The 24,990-nt window shown below is 38.8% G+C and overlaps 1 protein-coding gene across 2 annotated transcripts; it reads left to right on the forward strand.

The window, feature by feature from the left end:
* Positions 1 to 24,833, forward strand: LOC128515705 (NACHT, LRR and PYD domains-containing protein 12-like). Of its 2 annotated transcripts, XM_053489834.1 has the most exons (12): positions 1 to 122; positions 2,374 to 2,476; positions 5,239 to 5,355; positions 5,910 to 6,026; positions 10,272 to 10,388; positions 10,955 to 12,835; positions 13,014 to 13,208; positions 14,699 to 14,872; positions 15,504 to 15,680; positions 20,548 to 20,721; positions 21,380 to 21,553; positions 22,450 to 24,833. In XM_053489834.1, exons 2-12 carry the CDS (start codon positions 2,424 to 2,426, stop codon positions 22,625 to 22,627), a joined length of 3,357 nt encoding a protein of 1,118 aa, XP_053345809.1. In that variant the 5' UTR covers positions 1 to 122; positions 2,374 to 2,423; the 3' UTR covers positions 22,628 to 24,833. The 2 variants fall into 2 exon arrangements, with proteins under 2 accessions (XP_053345809.1, XP_053345808.1); XM_053489833.1 differs by lacking the exons at positions 5,910 to 6,026; positions 14,699 to 14,872; positions 15,504 to 15,680; positions 22,450 to 24,833 and having other exon boundaries at positions 21,380 to 22,164.
* Positions 24,834 to 24,990: the final 157 nt, after the last annotated feature.

Here is a 24,990-nt window from a genome sequence, read left to right on the forward strand (position 1 = left end):
GAGGAAGTGAAAGTGTTTCTCTCACCGACTCCATTTTGTTTCTGCTGGAAAAAAGGAATAAACTTTAACTTCAGGCAGAAACGGTGATATTAATGTCACACAAAAAGGACTGCTGAGTAAAAGTGAGTGATTTATTTATCAGAAACGACTTTATATCGGAATAATGAGTTTATATTTAATATAACACGCGTTTGTTTCCACCAGTAAAACCTCATCACATCAGCGGAACTGAACTGTTTATCTCCTGTGTGTTATATACTGAGTTTATCTCCTCTGTTTATCATTAATAAAACATTCAGAGTGTTTGTGTAAATTTAGATTTAATAATCTGGAACAGAAGAATAATAAAGTTTAAGATCTGACTTTACCGGAAGTCCAGTAAAGGCCGCGCGCGCTGTGTGTTATATTTACTGTTATTACTGTAAAGTTATCTGTTGATCACAGGTTAGTGTTTTGTGATTATCTTACTATAGACTTGGTCACAGTCTCACTCTTCTAAACGTCTAAAAAATAAAACAAATCCAAAATTCGGCGTAAATGAACCGCATTCTAGTTCTGCCCCCTAGCGGGAACCAGGCTGAACTACATCCAACATGTGTGTGTGTGTGTGTGTGTGTGTGTGAGTGAGTGAGTGAGTGAGTGAGTGTGGTCATGAGTTAGAGCCTGGAGTATTACAGGAGTGTGTGAGGGTAAGGAACACACAGGTGTGCTGTCACTCTACTAAAGTGTATTCAGGAGAGAAGGAACCACTGTGGTTTAGAAGATGAGATAAGGAAAGACAAAGTAAATAAATAGACGGTGACTGCAGTAATTGTGATGTGGAGAAGGATTATGATGCAGTTTGTTATTAAAAGAGGGATTATTAATAAAACTGTGTGTAATGGGATTTGGAGAGGATGTGTTTAACTGGATCATGTACATTTATTTTAAAGCAGAGTTTTTACATCAAGTACTTTAATGCTTTGCAGCTCCTGCAAACTGCAACTCCTGATAATCACATGTATTTGTTTACAGTTCAGTCTTTCCAGGAACAATAAATCATCAGGATCCTGCTGAAGAGACCAACATGACATTCTGATGGAACTCTTTTAGATTTGGACATTTTGTCAGTTTTGTCCTGATCATGTTTAACCCTTATCACCTGCCCTTTACTCCTAAATATTCAGAACATGTAGATTCAGACTTTACCTGAGTGACATATATTCCCTATACATTTACATTTACATTTAGGCATTTGGCAGACGCTCTTATCCAGAGCGACTTACAAAAAGTGCTTTAATGTTTACATATATGGATACATACTTACACTGGGTTAACTAGGTTAATAACTAAGTGATACTACACACACAGAAATCTCTCTCTCTTTCTACTCCTGCTCCCTGAACCTGCATAATCCTTATAAACTAATCTTACTGTAAATCCCTCTGCTTCTTATATATACTCAGCAAAAAAAGAAACGTCCTCTGACTTTCAACTGTTTTTACTTTCAGTAAACTTAATGTGTAAATATTTGTATGAACACTAAAAGAGTCAACACCATAAGACATAAACTAAAAATGTTTCCCAATGTGTCCCTGAATGAAGGGAGGCTCAAAATCAAAAGTACCAGTCAGTATCTGGTGGCCACCAGCTGCTTGAAGTACTGCAGTGCATCTCCTCCTCATGGACTGCCTATTGCGGACAGTCTGAGCACTGATGGAGGGATTGTGTGTTCCTGGTGTGACTCGGGCAGTTGTTGTGGCCATCCTGTACCTGTCACGCAGGTGTGATATTCGGATGTACCGATCCTGTGCAGGTGTTGTTACACGTGGTCTTCCACCGCGAGGATGATCAGCCGTCCTTCCTGTCTCCCTGTAGCGCCGTCTTAGGCGTCTCACAGTGCGGACATGGCGATTTATCGCCCTAGCCACATCAGCAGTCCTCATGCCTCCCTGCAGCATGCCTAATGCACGTTCACGCAGATGAGCAGGGACCCTGGGCATCTTTCTTTGGGGGTTTTTCACAGTCTCTTTAGTGTCCTGCATTTTTAGAACAGTGACCTTAAATGCCTACTTTCTGTAAGCTGTTAAGGTCTTAACGACCATTCCACAGGTGCATGTTAATTAATTGATTATGGTTAATTGAACATGCATGGAAAACATTGTTTAAACCCTTTACAATGAAGATCTGTAAAGTTATTTGGATTTTTACAACATTATTGTTGAAATACACAGTCCTGAAAAAGGGATGTTTTTTTTTGCTGAGTTTATAATCCCTCAGTACTGTAAACACAAGATTTTGTGTTTACAGTTACAGGAAAGACAATTTCCTTTAAAAAAAAAAAGGAGCTTAATTTTCCTGATTGTAACTGCATGATTGTTGTTGTGTTTTCAGGAGTGTAATTTATTCAGCAGTGTGTCCGTGAGCTCTTTGCACATTCAAACATGAAGTGCCCTGATCTGGAGACAGAGAATGAGACCCCGCCCTCAGAAAAGCAGTAAGTTACTATGTCCTAGTGTTTTATTTACTGAACATTCATATCTATTATATGTAGTGAGTATTCATAAAAATAATAACCAACACGGGTATCATCCATCACAAATTCCAGATTCTGTTCATTGTGAAAAGATGGTATGGAGTTAATTATGTGCCAAAATTTAACAAACAAACACAATCCGATTTGCAAAGAAAAAAATTTAACTTTCTCACAAATGCACCCTCCATATTTTCTCACAAATGCATCCATCCGTATTTTCTCACAAATGCAATGGAGCAACTCCCTCTTCCAAAACAGCAGATGGCGCTATCGGTCAATTTACTCTATTCTCCCAAGACCTCAAACAATGTGTTTATATGGTTTACCCTTATGTCCCAGAGGAATATGAGTGGGGAACAGTTTTGAGGTGTCTATTATATATCCAGACAGTCAGACATATTAACACTCCACCATCTTTAGGATAGAGCCCTGTAGGGGGATACAGTTATATCAAACCACAGTTGCATTTTATTTAACTATTGAAGGCTGAAAGAACTACCATCATGTTTGGCTTTTTATATCCATAACGGACATATGCGACATGATGCATCAAAATATTTTATAATTAGTGATCATATCTACATTTAAATAATCTTTAACAAAGTTATAAGGGGTAAAAAAGCTATAAATGAACAGTAAACATACTGAATTACAGACAGAATTCTATTACAAACCAGATTGTAAAAAGTTTCATAAATTTTATGCAGTCTAATACAATGATTCTTGCATCTTACTGTATCTACACCTCGCGCTGCAACAGCTGTCTACAATGTATGATTGTACCACAGACACAGATTATTTAAATGTAGATATGATCACTAATTATAGTTAATAATTCAATAGTTCATTAAAATGTAACTGTAGTTTGATATAACTGTATTATTCCCCTACAGGGCTCTATCCTAAAGATAGTGGAGTGTTAATATGTCTGGCTGTCTGGATATATAATGGACACCTCAAAACTGTCCCCCACTCATATTCCTCTGGGACATAAGGGTAAACCATATAAACACGTTGTTTAAGGTCTCGGGAGAATAGAGTAAATTGACCGATAGCGCCATCTGCTGTTTTGGAAGAGGAAGTTGCTCCATTGCATTTGTGAGAAAATAGGTTGGGCGCATGTGTGAGAAAATACGGAGGGTGCATTTGTGAGAAAATACGGATGGATGCATTTGTGAGAAAATACGGATGGATGCATTTGTGAGAAAATATGGAGGGTGCATTTGTGAGAAAGTTGAATTTTTTTCTTTGCAAACCGGATTGTGTTTGTTTGCAAAACGCTGCATTTGTGAGAAAGTCGTTTTTTTCTTTGCAAAGCAGATTGTGTTTGTTTGTTAAATTTTGGCACATAATTAACTCCATAAAGATGTCCTTAAAAGTGCAGTTAAAGAGTAAACAGTAGTCATGAGACAATGCACTAATGCAGTGGTTCTCAAACATTTTCTGTCATTCCCCACTTAAGGGGGTGGGCGAGTTTTCAAGCCCCACTTGTCAACAAAATGATTACGAAATCGGCCAAGTTTACTATTGAAATATCAATTTCTAAACCAATAAGATCAAATAAAACTAAGTTCAAAACAGATAAAATACACGTGCAATTATCTAGAGCTTTCTTTTAAAGTTGAGTGGCTTATTAACGTGACCGGGGTGTGTTGTCTCCAAGTGTCTTCCTACTTTGTTGGGTCTCGTGCTGTCTAAGACACAAAACACACACGGATATATTTCCCCTCTACATTGTCTTTCAGCTACACCCACCTTAAATTATACATGTTTAAAAGCATAAACACCATTATTCTCTACGGCGCAACGAATGATTTAGGGATCATCACAAAAAGCCGCACAGCAACAAAAAGCGTAGAACGATATTGATCTTCCCTTCTGTTCAGCACCTGAAGGATCAAAAAGTAACTTTGTTGCCACACTGGAAACTAGAAATGCCAGACTAGTACTGCCTGATAAAATATTAATAAAAAAAAAACACAGAAACATCAGCATACACATTGGAATAAATGAAATGACATATATAATAAACCGTTAACATGCCGACGTTAAACCGTTATTGTTGCACTATGGTTCCACTTTTTCTCTGATATCTTAATTTACTTGTATTAATGATCCATTTCTTTGTGTGTGATTGTTTAGTTTCGAGTGTCTGATCTTTATTGTCAATAAAGAAAAGCATGAATTAGAATAGGTACTATCCTATTATTTTCCACTAATTCTCTCCCGTTTATTGCGCCCCACTTGTCATGTCTGTATTCCCCACTAGTGGGGCGCCACACACTTTGAGAACCACGGGACTAATGTCATAATATAAGACATATCGCTATACAGGCTTCACAATAATGAACAGACAGTATCGACACTTTATAATAAACTGTATTACATTAATTTTTCTCTGTAATGGCAACATATCCAACGACTGCAATATCACTACCACAGGGTGTTAAACTCTCACCATTGGCATTTTAGTGAGACCCTGCAGAGACACAATCACAATGTATAATTCTTTTTAACTTTTTTACTTTTTAAATGATTGTTTGATGAGCTCTGTATGCTACACCCTCTGGTGCTGCTATTTAGTGTGTGAGGTGGAGCTCTTGAAGATTATTAATATCATGATACACAATAATAAAAAAAAGCAATCTGTCTCTCCTAGTAATTTGAATCATGATATTAGACAGTTAGTTTCCGTCTCATGTCCACTCTATAATGTTGTACAGTAAACTCAAGAGGAAGAGATCAGACTCACCAGAACCCAGCTGTATCTCCATGAAGAGTGACCGGTCTATGGATCCTCCTTCAAACTTTAAACGTGGAGACTCCTCATCTGTACACAGGTAACATCCCAAAGTTCCCAGAGTTAAAGTCAAACACATTATCTGTTCATACTGCATGATGTAGTAATATTCTCTTACTGAGGCAGATTTTTTAGTATTTATCACTGTGTTCTTTAAATATTAATGCACTTGTCCAGCATTGTTAAATTAGAATTTAGATTTTGGTATAAATTGATTAAAGTTATTGCTTTAATGGCCACTTTCTGTTCCCAGTGATGTACAGAATACAGAGTAATATCAACACCAACAACATGACTGTGACACTGACACGCAAACAATAACTTAACACTGTCACCATTCAAAAATCCCAGATTCTGTTCATTATAAAATGAGATCCTTAAAAATGCATCTTAACAATAAATAATAGACTTGAGGAGATGCACTGGATTTATGATATGAGACGTGTCCCCATACATACAGGCTTCACAATATTAAGGGACAGTGTTGACAAAAGTATTTAATTGGAAATTGTAAAAGATTTTTTTTATCTGTAATGGCAACAAATTCAGCCACTTGAACTTTCTGTCTCATGTCCACTCTATAATGTTGTACAGTAAACTCCAGAGAAAGAGATCAGACTCACCAGAACCCAGCTGTATCTCCATGAAGAGTGATCGGTCTATGGATCCTCCATCAAACTTTAAACGTGGAGACTCCTCACCTGTACACAGGTAACATCCCATAGTTCCCAGAATTAAAGTAAAACACATTGTCTGTTCATGATGTAGTAATTACGGATGCAACAATTGTGAAATTCTGGGCTGATGCTGATATCATTGATGTAATTATAATGTGACTGATGGGTGATACAGAGGTTTTTAGTTTGGTTAAAGCTCTTGTGTGTTTCATACAGAATATGTTCTTGTGTGTATGTTAAACAGTCAGAAGTTTAACAATGTGGCCATACAGTAATGGCAAATAAATTTTCCTTGAGCAAAAACACACTAAATACAATAAAGCAGGGCTACAATTAACGACTATTTTTATAATTGTTTTATATAATGACTACTCAAATATTTAGTCAATAAATCGGATTACTACAATAACTCAATAGCTCTTATTCAGGTTTCAGGTTTTAAATTTAGCTTGAGGTTGTTTTGCGCCTGTACATTTATATAGCAGTGAAGACAAAAAACTTCATTAAATAAACCTAATAATTAAACATGTTACATTTTTCATGTGTAACGATTGAAAACGTAGTCACTACACCAAACCTTGCGGTGAATCGTGGCGAACTGTACTTACAGCCGCCCCACGAAACCACGCTATCTCCACATAGATGAGATAAGTGTGTATGAAATTTTCACACACGGAGGTGTTTGGCATCATTCTATTACTCACTTCATTTAAGCAAGCCTGACACCTACAGGTCCACACCTACTTGCGTTGATGCGGTGGTATGACTTCCTTTTTCCCTTGGGTGGGCCCGGCGGACTTTGTCCATCACCACGCATTCAGTGACTTCCCGAGCTGAGAGCGCCTCCGGCTGGATCCACCGGGTGGCAATCTTGGCTAGGCGGTCGTGCTGGGTACGCGGAGGCGTTTGCGCATCGTACACCCAGCAATGGAACTCTAATGCTGCCTGTATGCTGGAGAGCCCATAACGGGCAAGTATTTTACCTTTCAAAAGTTTGTAGTCCTACACATGGTCCGGTGGTGGGGGAAATGTGCTCTTTGAGTTTCGCCCATGAGGAGAGGGACAAGAATAGTGCTCCCTTACCTCTGCAGTTCTCTCGAACGTCTGCAGGTACTCTTCGATGTTATCATGCAAAGTTAACTTAGAGGTAGATCTTGTTCAGCGCGCTGCTGTAGGTGTGACAATTTGGTGGTTGCAGTCTGGAGGCCCTGCATTAGCTGCTGTAAGAGCGACTGTTGGTGGATGCTCGTCTCCATGTTCATGTGTCCGGAATACTGGGTCAGGTGAAGGCCCTGCCTAGGGCTCCGTGTTTCCTGCTTGCAGTCTCCACCAGTGTAAAGCTCTCTAGTGGCCTGGGAAGACACGAACAATGAGAGGCACAGCTGAGGTGAATCATTCCTCGCTTATTTTCCTCAGACAACACATGCTCGTGTCTCAAAACACACACTCACACACACGTGCATGCACTCAGTGTCCAGGGTGCTGGAGGAGGTAGGTGAAGGAGTAGTGCAGAATGTGCAGCAGTGAGGCAGTGATCTGTGGCTGGAAGTGCCCAATCCTTGGGTAGAGCCACATGGAACAAAAGGTGCACATAGCTGCGCTGGCGTGGGGACTAAAGTGAAGGAGTGCTGTGGGGAGACGAAAATACGGTGAACTAAAAAATATGATGAGCATGCAACATCCTACTCACTGGCATATGCTGTGAGTGTTCTTTTATAGGACGACAGGTGCATGGTAGATGATTCGCTGCAGCTGATGCCAATGAATTACGGTGCCCTGCCCCTTTTTTGGGCATTGTAGAGCTGTCCATGGTACTGGCTGTGCTGTGAGCGTACTTTCTTTTTAGTAAGCGAGAAGGTGTTTGTCGCTTATGGGCGCACTGGCTGTAAACCCGTCACCACTAAAGGTTACACAATAATGATTGTAAGGTTTATGTGTAATGGCAACATACTGCCATAATAAACTTAAACTCTGACTGGACCACATCAGCATTTTTGTGAACCCCTGAAGGGACATTGACCTAATTTATGATTTTTAGAAACTTTTTCTCCATTATTTATATAAAAAAAAATTAGTTAATGGTAGATTGTGCCATAAATAATAAGAATAATAAATCAGTATCATAATTGCTCCTCCTACTGTCTGACATCCCCCTGAAATGCGGAAGCATCCCACTAACCAATTTAACTACATAGAGGAGGAAAATCATTGTCATTTTATTTTATACTGTATCTTTCCTCCCTCACTCACTCAAACTCAATTCAAGGTCCAGGAGTCTTAGGGCACGAGGCAGCAGTGGCGGTTTTAGGCATGGGCGAACGGGGCAGCCGTCCAGGGCGGCATTTTTATGACACGGGGGGCGGCACACGAACTTGGAGGGCAAAATACTAATCTGCGCCGCTAAGTGATTTTCTATTATCTATGATACCTGTGCCGCCCCCGCTGCTGAAGGAGCCGCACAGAAGCTGAGCGCAAGCGGAAAGGGGAGGGGATTGGGGGGTGGGGGGTGGCTGATGATGGGGGGGCGCAGAGTACAGTTCACCTCTCCTAAATCAAGCAGACAAGGAGGGACCAGGCTAAAATATGTCAGTGACACCTGACTTTCTTACAAATAACGCACATTTTATTTAAAATATTATAAACACAGACCAATAATTTGCACTTTTTTCATTCATTTAATTGTGTGAAATGGCTAATAAAAATAGGTAATAAAAACGATTATGATGTGGAGGTAAATTGGTTTAGTCTTGACTTCTGGTCGTGAGTGACAGCGTTGGGGGAAACCTGTTGATTGTCGAATCGTAAACACAGCGATGGAGAGAAAAAGGCCCAAACTGTCAGGTGACCAATTTAGGAAAAAAAAGAAGATGAGGAGAAACGGGCAAAAGATAAAGGTATGCAACAATGTTCTTTCTGTATGATTAAGGTATTCATGTCATTATGTTTATTAGTGTAACGTTAACTCTTAGGTTTGTTAGACTTCTTGCTTATGATGCTTGCTATGCTACGCTAAAAAAAACACAATAAAAGGCTAATATATAAACCATCACAAAAATTCATGGTTTCTATTAAATACCATTATGAATCATTAACTTTTTCCAGTGAAACTATTACAAAATTCCTTATTGTAGTGTGTTTTGGGCACTTTTCCAATAGGATTTACCATCCCACCCACCAATAGAATCCATCATATACCAGCAGACATTGTTATACTTACCATTAAAACCAATACAATTCCCATTATTGTATTTTTGTATTATTATTGTATATTATTATTAATAATTTACATAATTTTTTCTTAAATAATATTTGTTTGTACAGAGAATATTTATTTAAGTTATGAGTAATTTATTTGAAAATATATAAATTGGTCTGTTACTGAACGACATGTAGTATTACTACAATAAAACGTGTGGTGTGTACAAAATGTGAAGTTTTGTAAAGCTTGGGGCGCCGGGAGGGAGTCTCGCCCGGGGAGCAATTCAGTGTAGAACCGCCACTGCGAGGCAGGGTACACTCTGGACAGGGTGCCAATCCATCGCAGGGCACATACATATATACATATGTACATATATACACTCACACTTTCATTCACAAACTACGGGCAGTTTGGGAACGCCAATTAGCCTAAACAGCATATCTTTGGACTGTGGGAGGAAACCGGAGTTACATCTTCCCTCATCCTGTATAATTAATATCTGGTTACTCCACCATCAGCACAAACACACAGTGAATGCTGTTAGACATGAGTGTGACTTACATCAAGCACAGCACACAGGTGTTGATTTTAACCTGCAATTTAGATCGTGATCAAGCCAACTGTAATGATGCCAAACTAGAGTGTAAGTATATACAGCGGTTTACAGTAACTACCTTCAGATGGCTGCACTGTGGATCTGCTGTGAATTCTCTATAGTGTGATTGTGTTAAACACAGTTTCAGTATTATTTTTCCATATTTATCTGGACAGAATGAAATTAGGCTGTTGGCATGTTTGCTCCTTGTAGTATACCGTCTCTTTCTGATTATCTGATCTGATTAATTTTACATTTCTAATTAGGAATGTTTTAAAGCAGTTAGGTTTCCTCTCTGTAACATTGTGTTCTCTGTACCACTAGCACTTGTGCTGCCATCTAGTTTGTATAATGAGGTAGAGCTCGTCAAAATATTAAATGGAAGTATTGTGACACATATGAGTTACAAATTCGTCTCTCCTAGTATTTTTAGATATTACAGACAGATAAATTCTGCCTTATATTTACTCTATAATGTTGTACAGTAAATTGCAGATAAAGAGATCAGACTCACCAGAACCCAGCTGTGTCTCCATGAAGAGTGACCGGTCTATGGATCCTCCACCAAACTTTAAACTTGGAGTCTCCTCATCTGTACACAGGTAACATCCCATAGTTCTCAGAGTTAAAGTAAAACACATTATCTGTTCATTCTGCTACCTATCTTATGATTGTAGAAAAAATAGTAAACCTCAAATTAAAACTGCCAGATTTCTTTTCCAGTTCTGCTGTATTTTTTCTTTAAATGTTATTGCACTCATACAAAAATTATTTATTGAAATTAGGACTAGGCTCCAGATTTCCAACAACCATGTACAGCATAAGCAGAATAGACAATGAATGAAAAAATGGAGCTAAAAGCCAGGCTGTAGTATTCAAGTGGGTAAAGCTATTGTCCCAACAATAGGTTTTATTTATTTTAATTTAATTTGTTCTTGTTCCAAGTGATCCACAGGAGACATAACTAATGGGTAAGATCAGCACTAAATACATTACACATGGGTGTTAAATACCTCTCTGCTGTTATTTCATACAAAGTGATTAGATCATAGAAAACATACAGAAGACTGTATCATAAAGAACTGTCTGAGGTAACCAGTCAGAAAATGTGATCTTTAATAATTTACCCCCATGTCTCACCATGTCTTCCTACTCCACCCTGTCACAGACATGACTTGGAATCTGCTGCTGTAAATAAATTTCAGAAGTTGTTCAGATCAAATCTGATGAAGAAGTTTGAGTGTGTAAATGGAGTCATAATAAATCAGGAAAACCGAACACTCCTGAATGAGATCTACACAGAGCTCTACATCACAGAGGGAGACAGTGGAGACGTCATTAAAGAACATGAGGTGAGACAGATCGAGGCAGTGTCCAGGAGAACAACATCAGAGGAAACACCAATCAAATGCAATGACATCTTTAAGTCATTATCTGATCAAGACAAACCCATCAGAACTGTTCTGACAAAGACCTTATCTAAAAAACCCAAACCCATCAGAACTGTGCTGAAAAAGCCCTTATCTAAAAAACCCAAACCCATCAGAACTGTTCTGACAAAGGGAGTCGCTGGCATCGGAAAAACAGTCTCTGTGCAGAAGTTCATTCTGGACTGGGCTGAAGGGAAAACAAATCAGGATGTCCCCCTCATATTCCCACTTTTTTTCCGAGAGCTGAATCTGATGAAGGACCAGAAACTGAGTCTGATGGAGCTCCTTCATGTCTGTTTTAAGGAAACAAAAGAAACAGAAATGTTCAGTTTGGAAAAGGTTCTGTTTATTTTTGATGGATTGGATGAGTATCGTTTCTCTCTGGATTTCCAGAACACAGTGAGTGTGTGTGATGTAACTGAATCAGCATCAGTGCCTGTGCTGCTGATAAACCTGATCAAAGGGAATCTGCTTCCCTCTGCTCTCATCTGGATCACCTCCCGACCAGCAGCAGCTGATCAAATCCCCTTTGAGTGTGTCGATCGAGTCACAGAGGTACGAGGGTTCAATGACCCACAAAAGGAGGAGTACTTCAGGAAGAGGATCAGTGATCAGAGCCTGGCCAATGACATCATCACACACCTGAAGTCATTAAGAAGCCTCTACATCATGTGTCACATCCCAGTCTTCTGCTGGATTTCAGCCGCTGTTCTAGAGAAAATGTTGTGTGAAGCAGAGAGTGGAGAGATCCCCAAGACTCTGACTCAAATGTACACACACTTCCTCATCATTCAGATAAACATCATAAGAGAAAAGTACTCAGAGAAGCAGGAGAGTGATGAAGAAATGCTTCTCAAACTGGGACAACTGGCTTTTGAGCAGCTGGAGAAACACAACCTGATCTTCTATGAAGAAGACCTGAGAGAGTGTGACATTGATGTGAGAGAAGCAGCAGTGTACTCAGGTGTGTGTACGCAGATCTTCAGAGAGGAGTGTGAGCTTCACCAGAGTAAAGTGTACTGCTTTGTTCATCTGAGTATTCAGGAGCATCTCGCAGCTCTGTATGTGCACCTGACATCCATGAGGGAAAGGAGAAATGTTCTTGAAAAGAGTCGGTCCTTTAATACAATCCCAGATGTCCACATTAGTGCTGTAGATCAGGCCTTAGACAGTGAGACTGGACATCTGGATCTTTTCCTCCGCTTTCTTCTGGGTCTCTCACTGGAGTCCAATCAGGAACTCTTACACACTTTAGTAACACAGACAGGAAGTAGCTCACAAAGCAAAGAGAAAACAGTTCAGTACATTAAGGAGATGATCAGTTATCTTGATGATTTTAATGATCGTAATGATCGTACTGCAGAGAAATCCATCAATCTGTTCCACTGTCTGAATGAACTGGGTGATGATTCACTAGTGGAGGAAATCCAACGCTACCTGAAATCTGGAAAACAAAGTGAACTCTCTTCTTTACAGTTGTCTGCTTTGGTGTTTGTGTTACTGACATCAGCAGAGGATCTGGAGGAATTTGACCAGAGTAAATATTTCAGTTCAGAGAAGATAACAGAAGATATTCTTGTGAAGGTGATGCCTGTGATTTCAGCATCCAGAAAAGCAATGTAAGTAAATGTGTGTAAATCTGTTCTACTGTAGAAAGAGAGAAACTTAAAACACTTTGATAAATATGTTTGTGCTTTTGGTGTTTATAAAAATGAGAAGGTGCAGTGAAAGCTTTGAGGATCTGTTTGATCATTTGCACTAGTGTTAGTTCATTATGTCTTATTTTATTTCCTTCAGTATCAGGTGTGATACAATTAAAGGGAGAAGTGGTGAAGCTCTGGGCTCAGCGCTCAACTCAGAAACCTCCAATCTGAGAGAACTGCATCTGACTGTGGAGACACTGGACCTGTCTGAGGATGAACTAACAGACTCAGGAGTGAAGTGTCTCTGTGCTGTACTGGAGAATCCTGACTGTAAAGTGGAGACACTGAGGTAAGATCATCTCTCTGAGTCACAATAACTCACTGAAAGCAGCAGTTAATAGTTTATACAGTGTTTTAGTAACTGACATTTTTCTGTACAAATATATTACTCACTAATAATAATAATAATAATAATAAATGAAACGGAGCTACTGTTAGGTACATGTGCACTAAAATACAGTTAAACAGGTATAACTTTTCCAACTTTTACTTTTAACTTCTCTTAAAACAGCAATACTGTGTAGCTCTAGTGCACTTAATGTAGATTACAATAACAGCAGGAATACTTTGGTGTGTGTTAAGACAACAAACTGGACTGGTCAGTTAACATGGCATTCTACAAGACAGGACAGAGCCGGCTGTATTTTCTGAGAAGGTTCAGGGCTTTCAACATCTGCCACACCATTCGAAGAACCCATTGTGGGGTGCAATATGAAAGCGGCAGACAGAAATATTAACGGTTATTAAAAGGGCGGGATCTGTCCTGGGCATGGAGCTGGACTGCCATGATGATGTGGCAATGAGGAGGATTCAAACTTGAACAATCCTTCTCACCCGTTATACAGTACAGTGTTCTCACTCTGTGAGTGCCACAGGAGATCTTTTCTCCCAATGGCCATAAAATTATACAACTCGTCTGTGTAACGTTTACACTATGGCGTCGTGACTGTCAGTAATTAATACAATATTAAATGAATACACTACTGTTTCCACAGCTCAAATCAGTTCCAAGTGCCAATCATTTCCATTCCTAACACAATGTCTGTATATTAAATATCTTTTAGTGCAATATAGAACTTACTGGGTGCTACATTTTATTTTTTATTTATTTTTTTTATTTATTTTTTCCCTAATTATGTTTACTTGTCTAATTTATTATTCCTTTCCTTTCTTCCCGGAACACAACTGAAAGCAACTGTAACTAAGACGAAGCTATTTCCCTCTGAGATTAATAAATCTTCAGTAATATCTTGGGATTGGTAAAGAAAAGGAAGATTGTCCAACATGACATACACATCATCTTAACAAGTATTACCTTATTAATATGTGAAACAAATCTGTACCGAGCCAGTAATCTGATTTGGAAAGACATTAATGTTTATTCTCCTCAAATAAATGCTTTGGTAATGCAGCCGAAAAAACAACAACATTGGCCGATACACCGGTGCATCACTAGTGTGTGTGTGTGTGTGTGTGTGTGTGTGTGTGTGTGTGTGTGTGTGTGTGTGTGTGTGTGTGTGTGTGAGTGTGTGTGAGTGTGTGTGAGTGTGTGTGAGTGTGTGTGAGTGTGTGTGAGTGTGTGTGAGTGTGTGTGTGTGTGTGTGTGTGTATGAGAGAGAGAGAGATACATTATCTTAATATATACAAGGTGACACAGAATAATGGGAATTTTATATATATATATATATATATATATATATATATATATATATATTTGTTTAAGTAAATAAATAAATCAAATGTAAATATGATGAAGTGTGTGTCATTGTGTTTCTGCAGGTTGTTGCAGTGTGGTGTCTCAGATGAAGGCTGTGCTGCTCTCGCTTCAGCTCTGAGATCAAACCCCTCACACCTGAGAGAACTGGATCTGTCTGAAGATAATCTAGGAGACTCAGGAGTGAAGCGTCTCTCTGCTGTACTGGAGAATCCTGACTGTAAACTGGAGACACTGAAGTAAGATCATCTCTCAGTTGTGTCAGTAACGTGATGTTAGACTGGTCACATTAAGATGATCAGTAATGTCCTAAACCATGTTAAACTCACATGTTCTTCACGATTGATATTAATCACATTCATATTTTATAGTGATCAATGGGGTGACACAAATATCATATGTTTACAAAACATCATTTACACTATAACACTGTATCTCACACACACACACACACACACACACACACACACGAGCAATACATTTAGTGAACACTTTAATCTTTGCATTTCTACATTTATATAAATCTGTAGTGTCATGAATAAAGTTGTGTAGTGCGCTATGTTTAGTAGAGACAAATCAAAGATTCTCTCTCTCTCTCTCTATCTGGTTAAAGTTCTCTGTCAATCTGTTGGTCTCTGTTCAGCTTCAGCTGCTGATAGTTTAATATCACACACAACGGCTGAGAGAAACTAAATATGACCCTCAATATTATCATTATTAATTACACTTTTAATTACAATAAACAGGTGATATTAAATCCTCATGACATTCTGAATAATTAAATAATTTTACAGGGACATCATCCTTAAAGTAAATATTAACCCAGGATGTAAATGTGTTGATGAAGTGTGTGTCATTGTGTCTCTGCAGGTTGTGGGGTTGTGGTGTCTCAGATGAAGGCTGGGCTGCTCTGACTTCAGCTCTGAGATCAAACCCCTCACACCTGAGAGAACTGGATCTAAATGGGAATAATAATCTAGGAGACTCCGGAGTGAAGTGTCTTTCTGCTGTACTGGAGAATCCTGACTGTAAACTGGAGACACTGGGGTAAGATCATCTCTCTGAGAGTCACATGACCTGCTCCTCAGTAAGACACATTCTCTAATAGTGAGACTGAAGCAGAGGTTTTAGGTTCATCATCAATGTCCTGAGGAGGAAGATTGTTTCTTTTCACTGCACACCGATGATTTGTCACAGAGTCTTTGGGTCAGATGTAGAGTTGAAACTAGATATTTACATACACTTCAGGAAAAAAAATAATCAGCATTGGGCCAATCAGAAGCCTAAACAGAATGTCATTACCGGTTGTGCATTATAAAAGTTTTTTTGCGCTTTGTAGAAGTCCGACCGGGTCTGTGTCGTCGGAGTTTGTGTGTAGCAGCAGTGAGCTTCATAGTACATTCAGGCACCTCTGCACTACTTCGTTAATGTAATATGTGAGTAACTGTGTGTGTATGTACACGCATGTAAAAAGTCCAGTAAGAAACGTTAGCACAGTCGCTAGTTTTCTGTACGTAAGTCCACCATTGCACAAAATACCTCATAAACAAAGCTGACGTCATATCAAGGAGACCAGCACACAGACAGTGACATCTTCGGCACACAAGACAACGTTACAACAAGCCAAAATCTCTGTTTCACCCTGTCCACACTACACCACTGAAAACGGAAAATCTTAAGTTTGGAGTTCTTCACTGGGGAGCCCCTCCCCTCTCCCTCCCCTCGTCTTACACAGTAACCCTTCCTCCTCTCTTATTTGTGTTTCACACACACGCCCACACGCAACGGAAACACTGTTTTAGGGGGAAAATAAACAAAAAATTTCTAATGATACTCGAATGAGTGTCACACAAACTAACAGAATCACTGCTGTAAAGTAAAAATAAAACAAATTAACTTGCACTCTACCTTTTGAAAAGAATCACGACAGAGCAGAGTTTCTGTGCAGAGCAGAGAGAAAGAGCATGCGCGCACACTCGTTATAATAAACGCTGTAAACACACACACACACAAAAACACAAAATAAAATACTGTGTTTTACGCTCACACACATGCTCACAGTGTTATAGTAAACAGTACTCGCCTGCACTGATGATTATATGAATGACGCACGTGCACCGAGACCGACCTTGGCAGACGATTACCCACAATTTCGCAGCGCAAGAGGAATTGACCGGAGAAGAACCATTGGCTCAGTTGTGATCATGTGTCGCTCAGCATCGAATCAAGAAGTGCATGCGTGATACTCGATGATACTTCATACTCGTATATCAAGACACGCTCCCCTGGGCTACGTAGGAAATTAAACGAGGATCACGATGCTCAACATCCTGGAGCCCAAACCTCATTTTAATTAAATTAACATATTAACATATAACATATTTTATATTGTAAGTAAACCAGTAAAAATATTTTTGTGTGTGTGTGCATATATAGTTGTTTGAGCACTTAGTAGTATAAATGTATGTGTGACGGTTTTCTTATATATGTATACAAGTGTTTGATGTGTGTGTGCATGAGTGAAGTTTGATTTAAGCCTTATACGGCGCCTCATATGAACGTGCTGAGAAAACACTGCATGCGCATAGAGTGCTTTATGTGCTCTCAAAGTGTTAAAACTGTGCGCTCAGGGTGGTGGCATGAACATTACACCATACAGGTGACACCACACACACTGAACACACTCAGATCACGAAGAGTGGGAACTCAGACCAAATGTCATCTGCACATCACCGTGCCCCCCCGCCCCCACCCCCCCCAAAAAAACAGCAATAAGTATTTACTTACACCTGAACAGAGTCGTTTATATAAATCAGTCATCAATAGCTCATGATGTATACATTTAAACAATTTATTCATACATATGTACCTGTTTTACGTGGAAATTTACTCTGACAAAGATCCATATAAGAACAGTGGCAGCTGGCAAACTTAAAATAGATGCTGAATTATTTTTTATAGTCTAAATGAAACTTTTTATAAACTTTGGCTATTGTTGTTTACTTACAATATGTGTTAATTTAATTTAAATGAGGTTTGGGCTCCGGGCTGTTAAGCCGGCATCGTGATCCTCCTCTTTAATTTCTTATGTAGTCTAAAGTTCGCCACAAAGCAGCAGCAGAAATAGACTAATACGAATGCATTGTGGGGAAAAACAGCAAGGAGACTAACTCTGAACATTTTAATAAATCATTGATAAATTAGTGATTTCTTTGTTTTTGGCTGTACACTCTGCTGGGTCACTATTGGACAGAACACACACTCGGTCGGTTTGACTGAGGTGCTTGGTTTTACCTTTTAAAAAATCTTATTTGATTCAGTAGATAGAACCAGTTTGTTCCTGTACAGCAGTGGTTCTCAAACACTTCTGTAATTCCCCACTTAAGGGGTCGGCGAATTTTCAAGCCCCACTTGTCAACAAAATGATAACGAAATCGGCCAAGTTTACTATTTATTGAAAAATCAATTTCTAAACCAATAAGATCAAATAACACCGAGTTCAAAACAGATTAAATACATGTGCAATTGTTATAAAATGCTTACTTTGTCACTTATCTTTGCATAATTGACCCCATGTCTACGGAACCCGGGGGGATGAGCTGCTCAGCAGTCGTTTGTAGTTTATTTGCACTGGACAATTCTGTATGCAACTTTCTCCTGCTGTCTGTATTCTGCCAGCTTTCTTTCAAAGAAGTCGAGTGGCTTACTGGGGTGTGTTGTCTCTAAGTGTCTTCCTACTTTGTTGGGTCTCATGCTGTCTGCTGCCAGCGGTTTAAGACACAAAACACACACGGGTCTCTCCTCTGCCCCACCATCCCCACCATGAATCCAAACACAACATAGGCTTCATCATATTTTCCTTTCGGCTGGATTTTTGGTTGATTAGGCTGATGATGCTGAATCACCTGCTTTTTTGTGGTCAATGTAACAAATGTATCCATTGACGTTATTAGGCTCACTACATACAGTACGTTACTGACCCGGTTTGTGACGGCGGTAAAGTTAGTTTTATATTTGCATAGTTGCATCTCTGGCTTCAATAGCTGCGTAAATAAACCCTCAAATAAGATACCCACATATATTTCCTCTCTGCATTGTCTTAAAGCTACACCCGCCTTTTTTCTTGATTAAGCACCTAAATTATACGTTTGAAAGCATAAACACCATTATCCTCTACGGCGCAACAATGACTTAGAGACCACTGCAAAAAGCCGCACACCAACAAAAAGCGTAGAACGATATTGATCTTCCCTTCTGTTCAGCACCTGAAGGATCAAAAAGCAGCTTTGTTGCCGCACTGGAACCTTGAAATGCCAGAGTAGTACTGCCTGATAAAATATTAATGTTTAACAAAAATACAGAAACATCAGCATACACATGGGAATGAATAATGATTACATATTTAATACCGAAAGTTTCCTTATATTGATCCTCTGCAATTAACATGCTGACGTTAAACCGTTATTGTTGCACTATGGTTCCACTTTTTCTCCCGGCCCCCAACTGATATTAATTTAATTTACTTGTATTAATGATCCATTTCTTTGTGTGTGGTTGTTTAGTTTTAAGTGTACGCTCTTCATTGTCAATAAAGAAAAACTAATTAGAATACATACTTTACTATTTTCCATTAATTTCCTCCCCTTCATTGCACCCTAGTGGGGCGCCACACACTTTGAGAACCACAGGAGTACAGGATGCGTCACACAAGCATTATATTAAACCAGAGATTGCCTGTTAGAAATAAATCAGCTTGAGAGACATCACAAATGTTGGTGCATTTTTCTTAAATAGACGCCATCTTCAAAGATCAGTGGAGGTTTTGAGCTTCACACACGTGCATTCTGACATAAACAACTCTTAAAACTACACTTTATGACACAATAACAGTAATATTTCAAACATTTTGCAGGCTGCAATTTAAGAAACCAGAGAATAAATAATGAACCAGTAGTTGGGTCAAAATAACCCAACCAGGTGTTCATTTGTAAATGACTCACTACATCTCATTTGACCCAACAAGAGCAACACAACAATGTGTTTACAGAAACAATGCAGCGTTTTTAGTGGATTATTTAGTACAACAAAATTCCCATAAAACATTTACACAAATATAAGACATTATTTTTTTGTAAACAAATTATTTTTATAAACAGATACAAACAAATGTGTGGTATATAACAGTTCATTCTTTGTACAGATAAAATTGTTAGCTAGTAAACTTAATCGTCTGTCTAAACAACATTTTTAACCAATGTTTTTTTTTAACTCATTACAGTACAGTAAGTGTCAGCTCTGGTTCTGATTTTTTTTTTATGTTTGTTGTATAAAGTACTCGGTTGTGAAAATTATCATCACCATGGCATTTCTTCAATACAACATATTGTCATGATTTTTTATGAATTAACTACTAATTGTTTTGAAAAATGTCACTTTGCCCCACCTGGCTGTCATTTCACGAATGACTTTGAAATGCGACTGATTTCTTTTGGCGGCTGTCGTTTTGCCGTTGCAGTGAGTGTGGCGGTAATAGGGATTCCAGTTGACTACCTACTGTAGCTCTCCAAGTACAGTTACAGGTTGCACATAAAACTATTCAGTTATTGGTTTTATAACTATAAAATTTTGCTTTTTTTGCACTTTTTCATCATCTCTGGTTGTGTCGGCAACATGAAGTGATGCTTCACCACCAAAATACACCATTATAACTCCTGAGAAAAGTGTTTTATTGTTTTGTTTATTTTCACTTTGTGTATAAATGCATTACACAGACTGTGGAGAAACAAGTTTATATTAAACATTGTGATATTAAATCATGACATTAAAATAATTTTACAGGGACATCATCATTAAAGTAAATATTAAATCAGGATGTAAATGTGTTGATGAAGTGTGTGTCATTGTGTCTCTGCAGGTTGGAGTCGTGTGGTGTCTCAGATGAAGGCTGGGCTGCTCTGACTTCAGCTCTGAGATCAAACCCCTCACACCTGAGAGAACTGGATCTGTCTGATAATAATCTAGGAGACTCAGGAGTGAAGTGTCTCTCTGCTGTACTGGAGAATCCTGACTGTAAACTGGAGACACTGAAGTAAGAGTCTTTGGGTCAGATGTACGTATGTGAGAAGCTGCAGCACAAAACCTGACTTGATGTGACTGCAGTGTGTCTGAAATGACTGTGAAATTTACTACAACACTGTAACTAATCACACAAACTGCAGCTGAGACACAAACTAACTGCACTGTGTGAGCTGCAGGGTTTAAAAGCAGCAGTGACATTCTCAGAGATGAAACTTAGTTCTGTTAGTGAGGATTATTTCACTACATCTGTGTCTATCTGCTATGAACAGGGTTGCCAGATCTGTGTTACAGAAGCAGACAAATAGACAAACAGTATTAAACCTATGAGGTTTCCCTCATTAGTTCTTTCTGTAATATGTTAAAATAGTCTCATATTATTACACATTTAGTCATTAATACAGAATGTCCATGAATAAACACACAGACGCAAATCCATTCATATAGTAACACAGAGCTAAAGGAGAGAACACCATCAGTAGGTGTGTGTGTGTGAGAGAGGAGATCACAGGGTATGATCACTACTGATTACATTCACATAATTGAAATAAAATGCCCAAGTTTTTACTCTCACACACACACACACACACACACACACACACACACACACAGAGCTTGTCTTGGTGTTCATAACCTGAGCGAGTGAAGTGTGTGTCATTGTGTCTCTGCAGTTTGGGGTGGTGTGGTGTCTCAGATGAAGGCTGTGCTGCTCTGACTTCAGCTCTGAGATCAAACCCCTCACACCTGAGAAAACTGGATCTGTCTGGGAATAATCTAGGAGACTCAGGAGTGAAGCGTCTCTCTGCTGTACTGGAGAATCCTGACTGTAAACTGGAGACACTGTGGTAAGATCATCTCTCTGAGAGTCACATGACCTGCTCCTCAGTAAGACACATTCTCTAATAGTGAGACTGAAGCAGAGGTTTTAGGTTGATCATCAATGTCCTGAGGAGGAAGATTGTTTCTTTTCACTGCACACTGATGATTTGTCACAGAGTCTTTGGGTCAGATGTACGTATGTGAGAAGCTGCAGCACAAAACCTGACTTGATGCGACTGCAGTGTGTCTGAAATGACTGTGAAATTTACTACAACACTGTAACTAATCACACAAACTGCAGCTGAGACACAAACTAACTGCACTGTGTGAGCTGCAGGGTTTAAAAGCAGCAGTGACATGGACAAATAAAAACGAGCAAATAAATCAGCTTAAAGTCAATACCAGCCACAGGGTTTTTTATTATTTTTCCTAAGAGTTTCTTTAGTTACTAAAAGTTCTTTCAGTACATCTGTGTCTATCTGCTATGAACAGGGTTGCCAGATCTGTTACAGAAGCAGTCCAGTGGACAAGCAGCATTAAACCCATGTAGTTTCCCTCATTAGTTCTTTCTCTAACATTTATAAATAGTCTCATATTATTACACATTTAGTCATAAATACAGAATGTCTATGAATAAACCCACAGACGCAAATCCATTTATATAGTAACACAGAGCTAAAGTAGAGAACACCATCAGTAGGTGTGTGTGTGTGTGTGTGTGTGAGAGAGAGAGAGAGAGAGGAGATCACAGGGCGGAAGCAATATTGATTACATTCCAACAATAGAAATAAAATACCCAAGTTTTTTAATCTCTCTCTCTCTCTCTCTCTCACTCACACACACACACACACGCACACACACACACACACACACACACACAGCTTGTCTTGAAGTTTAGTTGTAAGTTTTTGTGTCTCTGCAGGTTGTATAATTGTGGTGTCTCAGATGAAGGCTGTGCTGCTCTGACTTCAGCTCTGAAATCAAACCCCTCACACCTGAGAGACCTGAATCTGTATGGGAATAAAATAGGAGACTCAGGACAGAAGTGTCTCTCTGCCCTTAAGGACGATGAACATTACAAACTACAAGAACTGAGGTGAGTAATGATCTCTTTATATAAACACTGAAACATATTAACAGGCTGATTAGCATTATTTTGTACATTAGCATTAGCTTGTACATTAGCATTTCTCTTGCAGTAAATATCAGATTACAGAGTTAAAATGTCACTTTATTCTATTTAATCAGACTTTTTCTAACAATTATCTTTATTGCTGTTTGGTGTTGATTTAAACTTCATGTGAAAGCAGAAGACGGAGTCAGACGGAGTTTACAAAACATCCCCCCTGAGTGCATGAGAGTGATTGTAAATGATCAGCTGGTCTCCTTGTGACACCCTGCTATCTCTGACTTCATACTGCTGCTTCTGTCTGAATAACATGATCTCAGCTTTTCCCTGTTTCCGATAAGCAGCAGACTTTCTCCTCAACTCTCATAAAAACTCATGAAAAATCATCTTTAATGCCACACTGACACAAATATTAGATTTAATCAGCTACTTTACTCACTCTGACACTCCTTCCAGCTCTCCACCTCCTCACCGTGGCTTCTGTCATTCCTGTAAAATTCACCTCCACTTCTTCTTAAAGTCTGCACTTAAATATACATGTAGAACAGGAGATAAAACACACAGCAGTGTGAGTTAGTTTATAAAAAGCTCTAAAGCCTGTGATTGTATAAGAGCAGTGATGTGATGATAAACATCTGCTCACTTTCCTGTTAGAACTTGTGGAAGTTCTCATTTGTTCTAAATAAAATGTTCTAACACACATATTGTACATGTATTAATAAATGATGAATGAAATTATAAACAGGAAATAATAATGTTTCTCTCGAAGCAGAGATGATTACCTGCTGTTGATCACGAAGTCCAGTTTGTAGTTATTAATTCAGATGTTTTTCTTTTATTTTCAGTTTCTAATGAACATCTGTGTGCGAGATGAAGACTCCGGTGTTCCTGCATTTCTGTGTTGGGGAACAAATGACACCTTCATTTATTTATAACTAATTAAACAGTCTCAGAGTCGTGGTGTGTGTTCATTGTGCAGAATGAGTTCAGTGGCCTACCCAGTCACAAGATCTGAATGCAGTAGAACACCTGAAGAACCTACAGAAACTGTGTGATGTGATCAGATCAACATAGACCAGAATCGAGTCTCTTTTAAAAGCAGGTCCTACCCAGTATTAGTGCAGTGTTCCTAATAAAGTGCTGTAATAAATAATAATAAATATACTGAAGCATCAGTTTATATTTTACTAAACCTTTGTTAATAGAGTTTAAAAATCAGAAAAATATCTGTTCTGTAAAAAATAAACCGTAATTTTTAATAGTAAAAAACTGTGAAATTTACCGTGAAAAAATACGGTAGCAACGTTATTGGTTGTACGGGATTGCACCCATTATACTGTATATATTATGGATTTTAATAGTTTTTTCTACGTTTTATAGTCGTCTAATTTATATTAACCAAGAACTTCAAAGTCGTGAATGGTATTCCGCCCTTTGATCACTGTGCCAAGGACAGCCGCCACCGCTCACCAGCCTGTGCCCGCATGCCAGCAGGTATCTGCACGTGCACACCTTTCCTTCCCTTTTTCCCTTCCTCCCTCCTTTAACCCTTTCCTTCCCTAAGTAAAATTACCCCTTAACCGTAAGACCTCACCACATGTCCGTGTTTGTTGTTGCCCCTTTGTAACAAACCCATTACAAAATACATGAACATATTTAACACCCCTGTGCAGTGTGCACTTAAAAACCACAATGCAGGACAGAGGACAGCAATTGTGTAGCAAGCATGGTAGTGTAGTGGTTAGCACTGTCGCCTTGCACCTCCGTATTTTTTACGGTAGCATTCTGGCAACCACAGCTGCCGTTTTTTTACCGCAAAATTTACAATTTATGTTTTACAGTGTAGCTCTTTTACTTCAGTGTACCCTACATGCTTGATTTTGACTGTACCAATTACTTTTTGAAGAAATCCAGTATAGATACAGACTTTTCTTTATATACTGATTTTTTAAAATGTAATAATTTCTACTGTTTTATTAGTTTCTTTAAGTAGCATTGTTACGCAAACATTTTATCAAACATTTACCATTCTTCTATATTCATTTATATTTCTGTATTAACACTGTGTGTAATTATCAGTAGGAACATTCTGTATTCTGTATCACTCTGTTTTATATAAACCAGACTCTCCTGTAAATCAGCAGTAATAAGGTACTTGGCTTAGTGCTGGAATATTACTCTACCCCATACTGTAATGTGTGTTAGACTGTGTTCTGGAAGATGGTGTGGTTTTGCTCATGTGCTCCACCTTTGTTCTTTATAACGTCTGGCCCGAACCTCCACCTGCTTCAAATAACCTCAGATTGAGAGCTGCAGTCTGACTGACACTCAGTG

This window comes from Clarias gariepinus, chromosome 28 (assembly GCF_024256425.1).
Source record: "Clarias gariepinus isolate MV-2021 ecotype Netherlands chromosome 28, CGAR_prim_01v2, whole genome shotgun sequence".
In the NCBI taxonomy this organism is placed as follows: Eukaryota; Metazoa; Chordata; class Actinopteri; order Siluriformes; family Clariidae; genus Clarias; species Clarias gariepinus.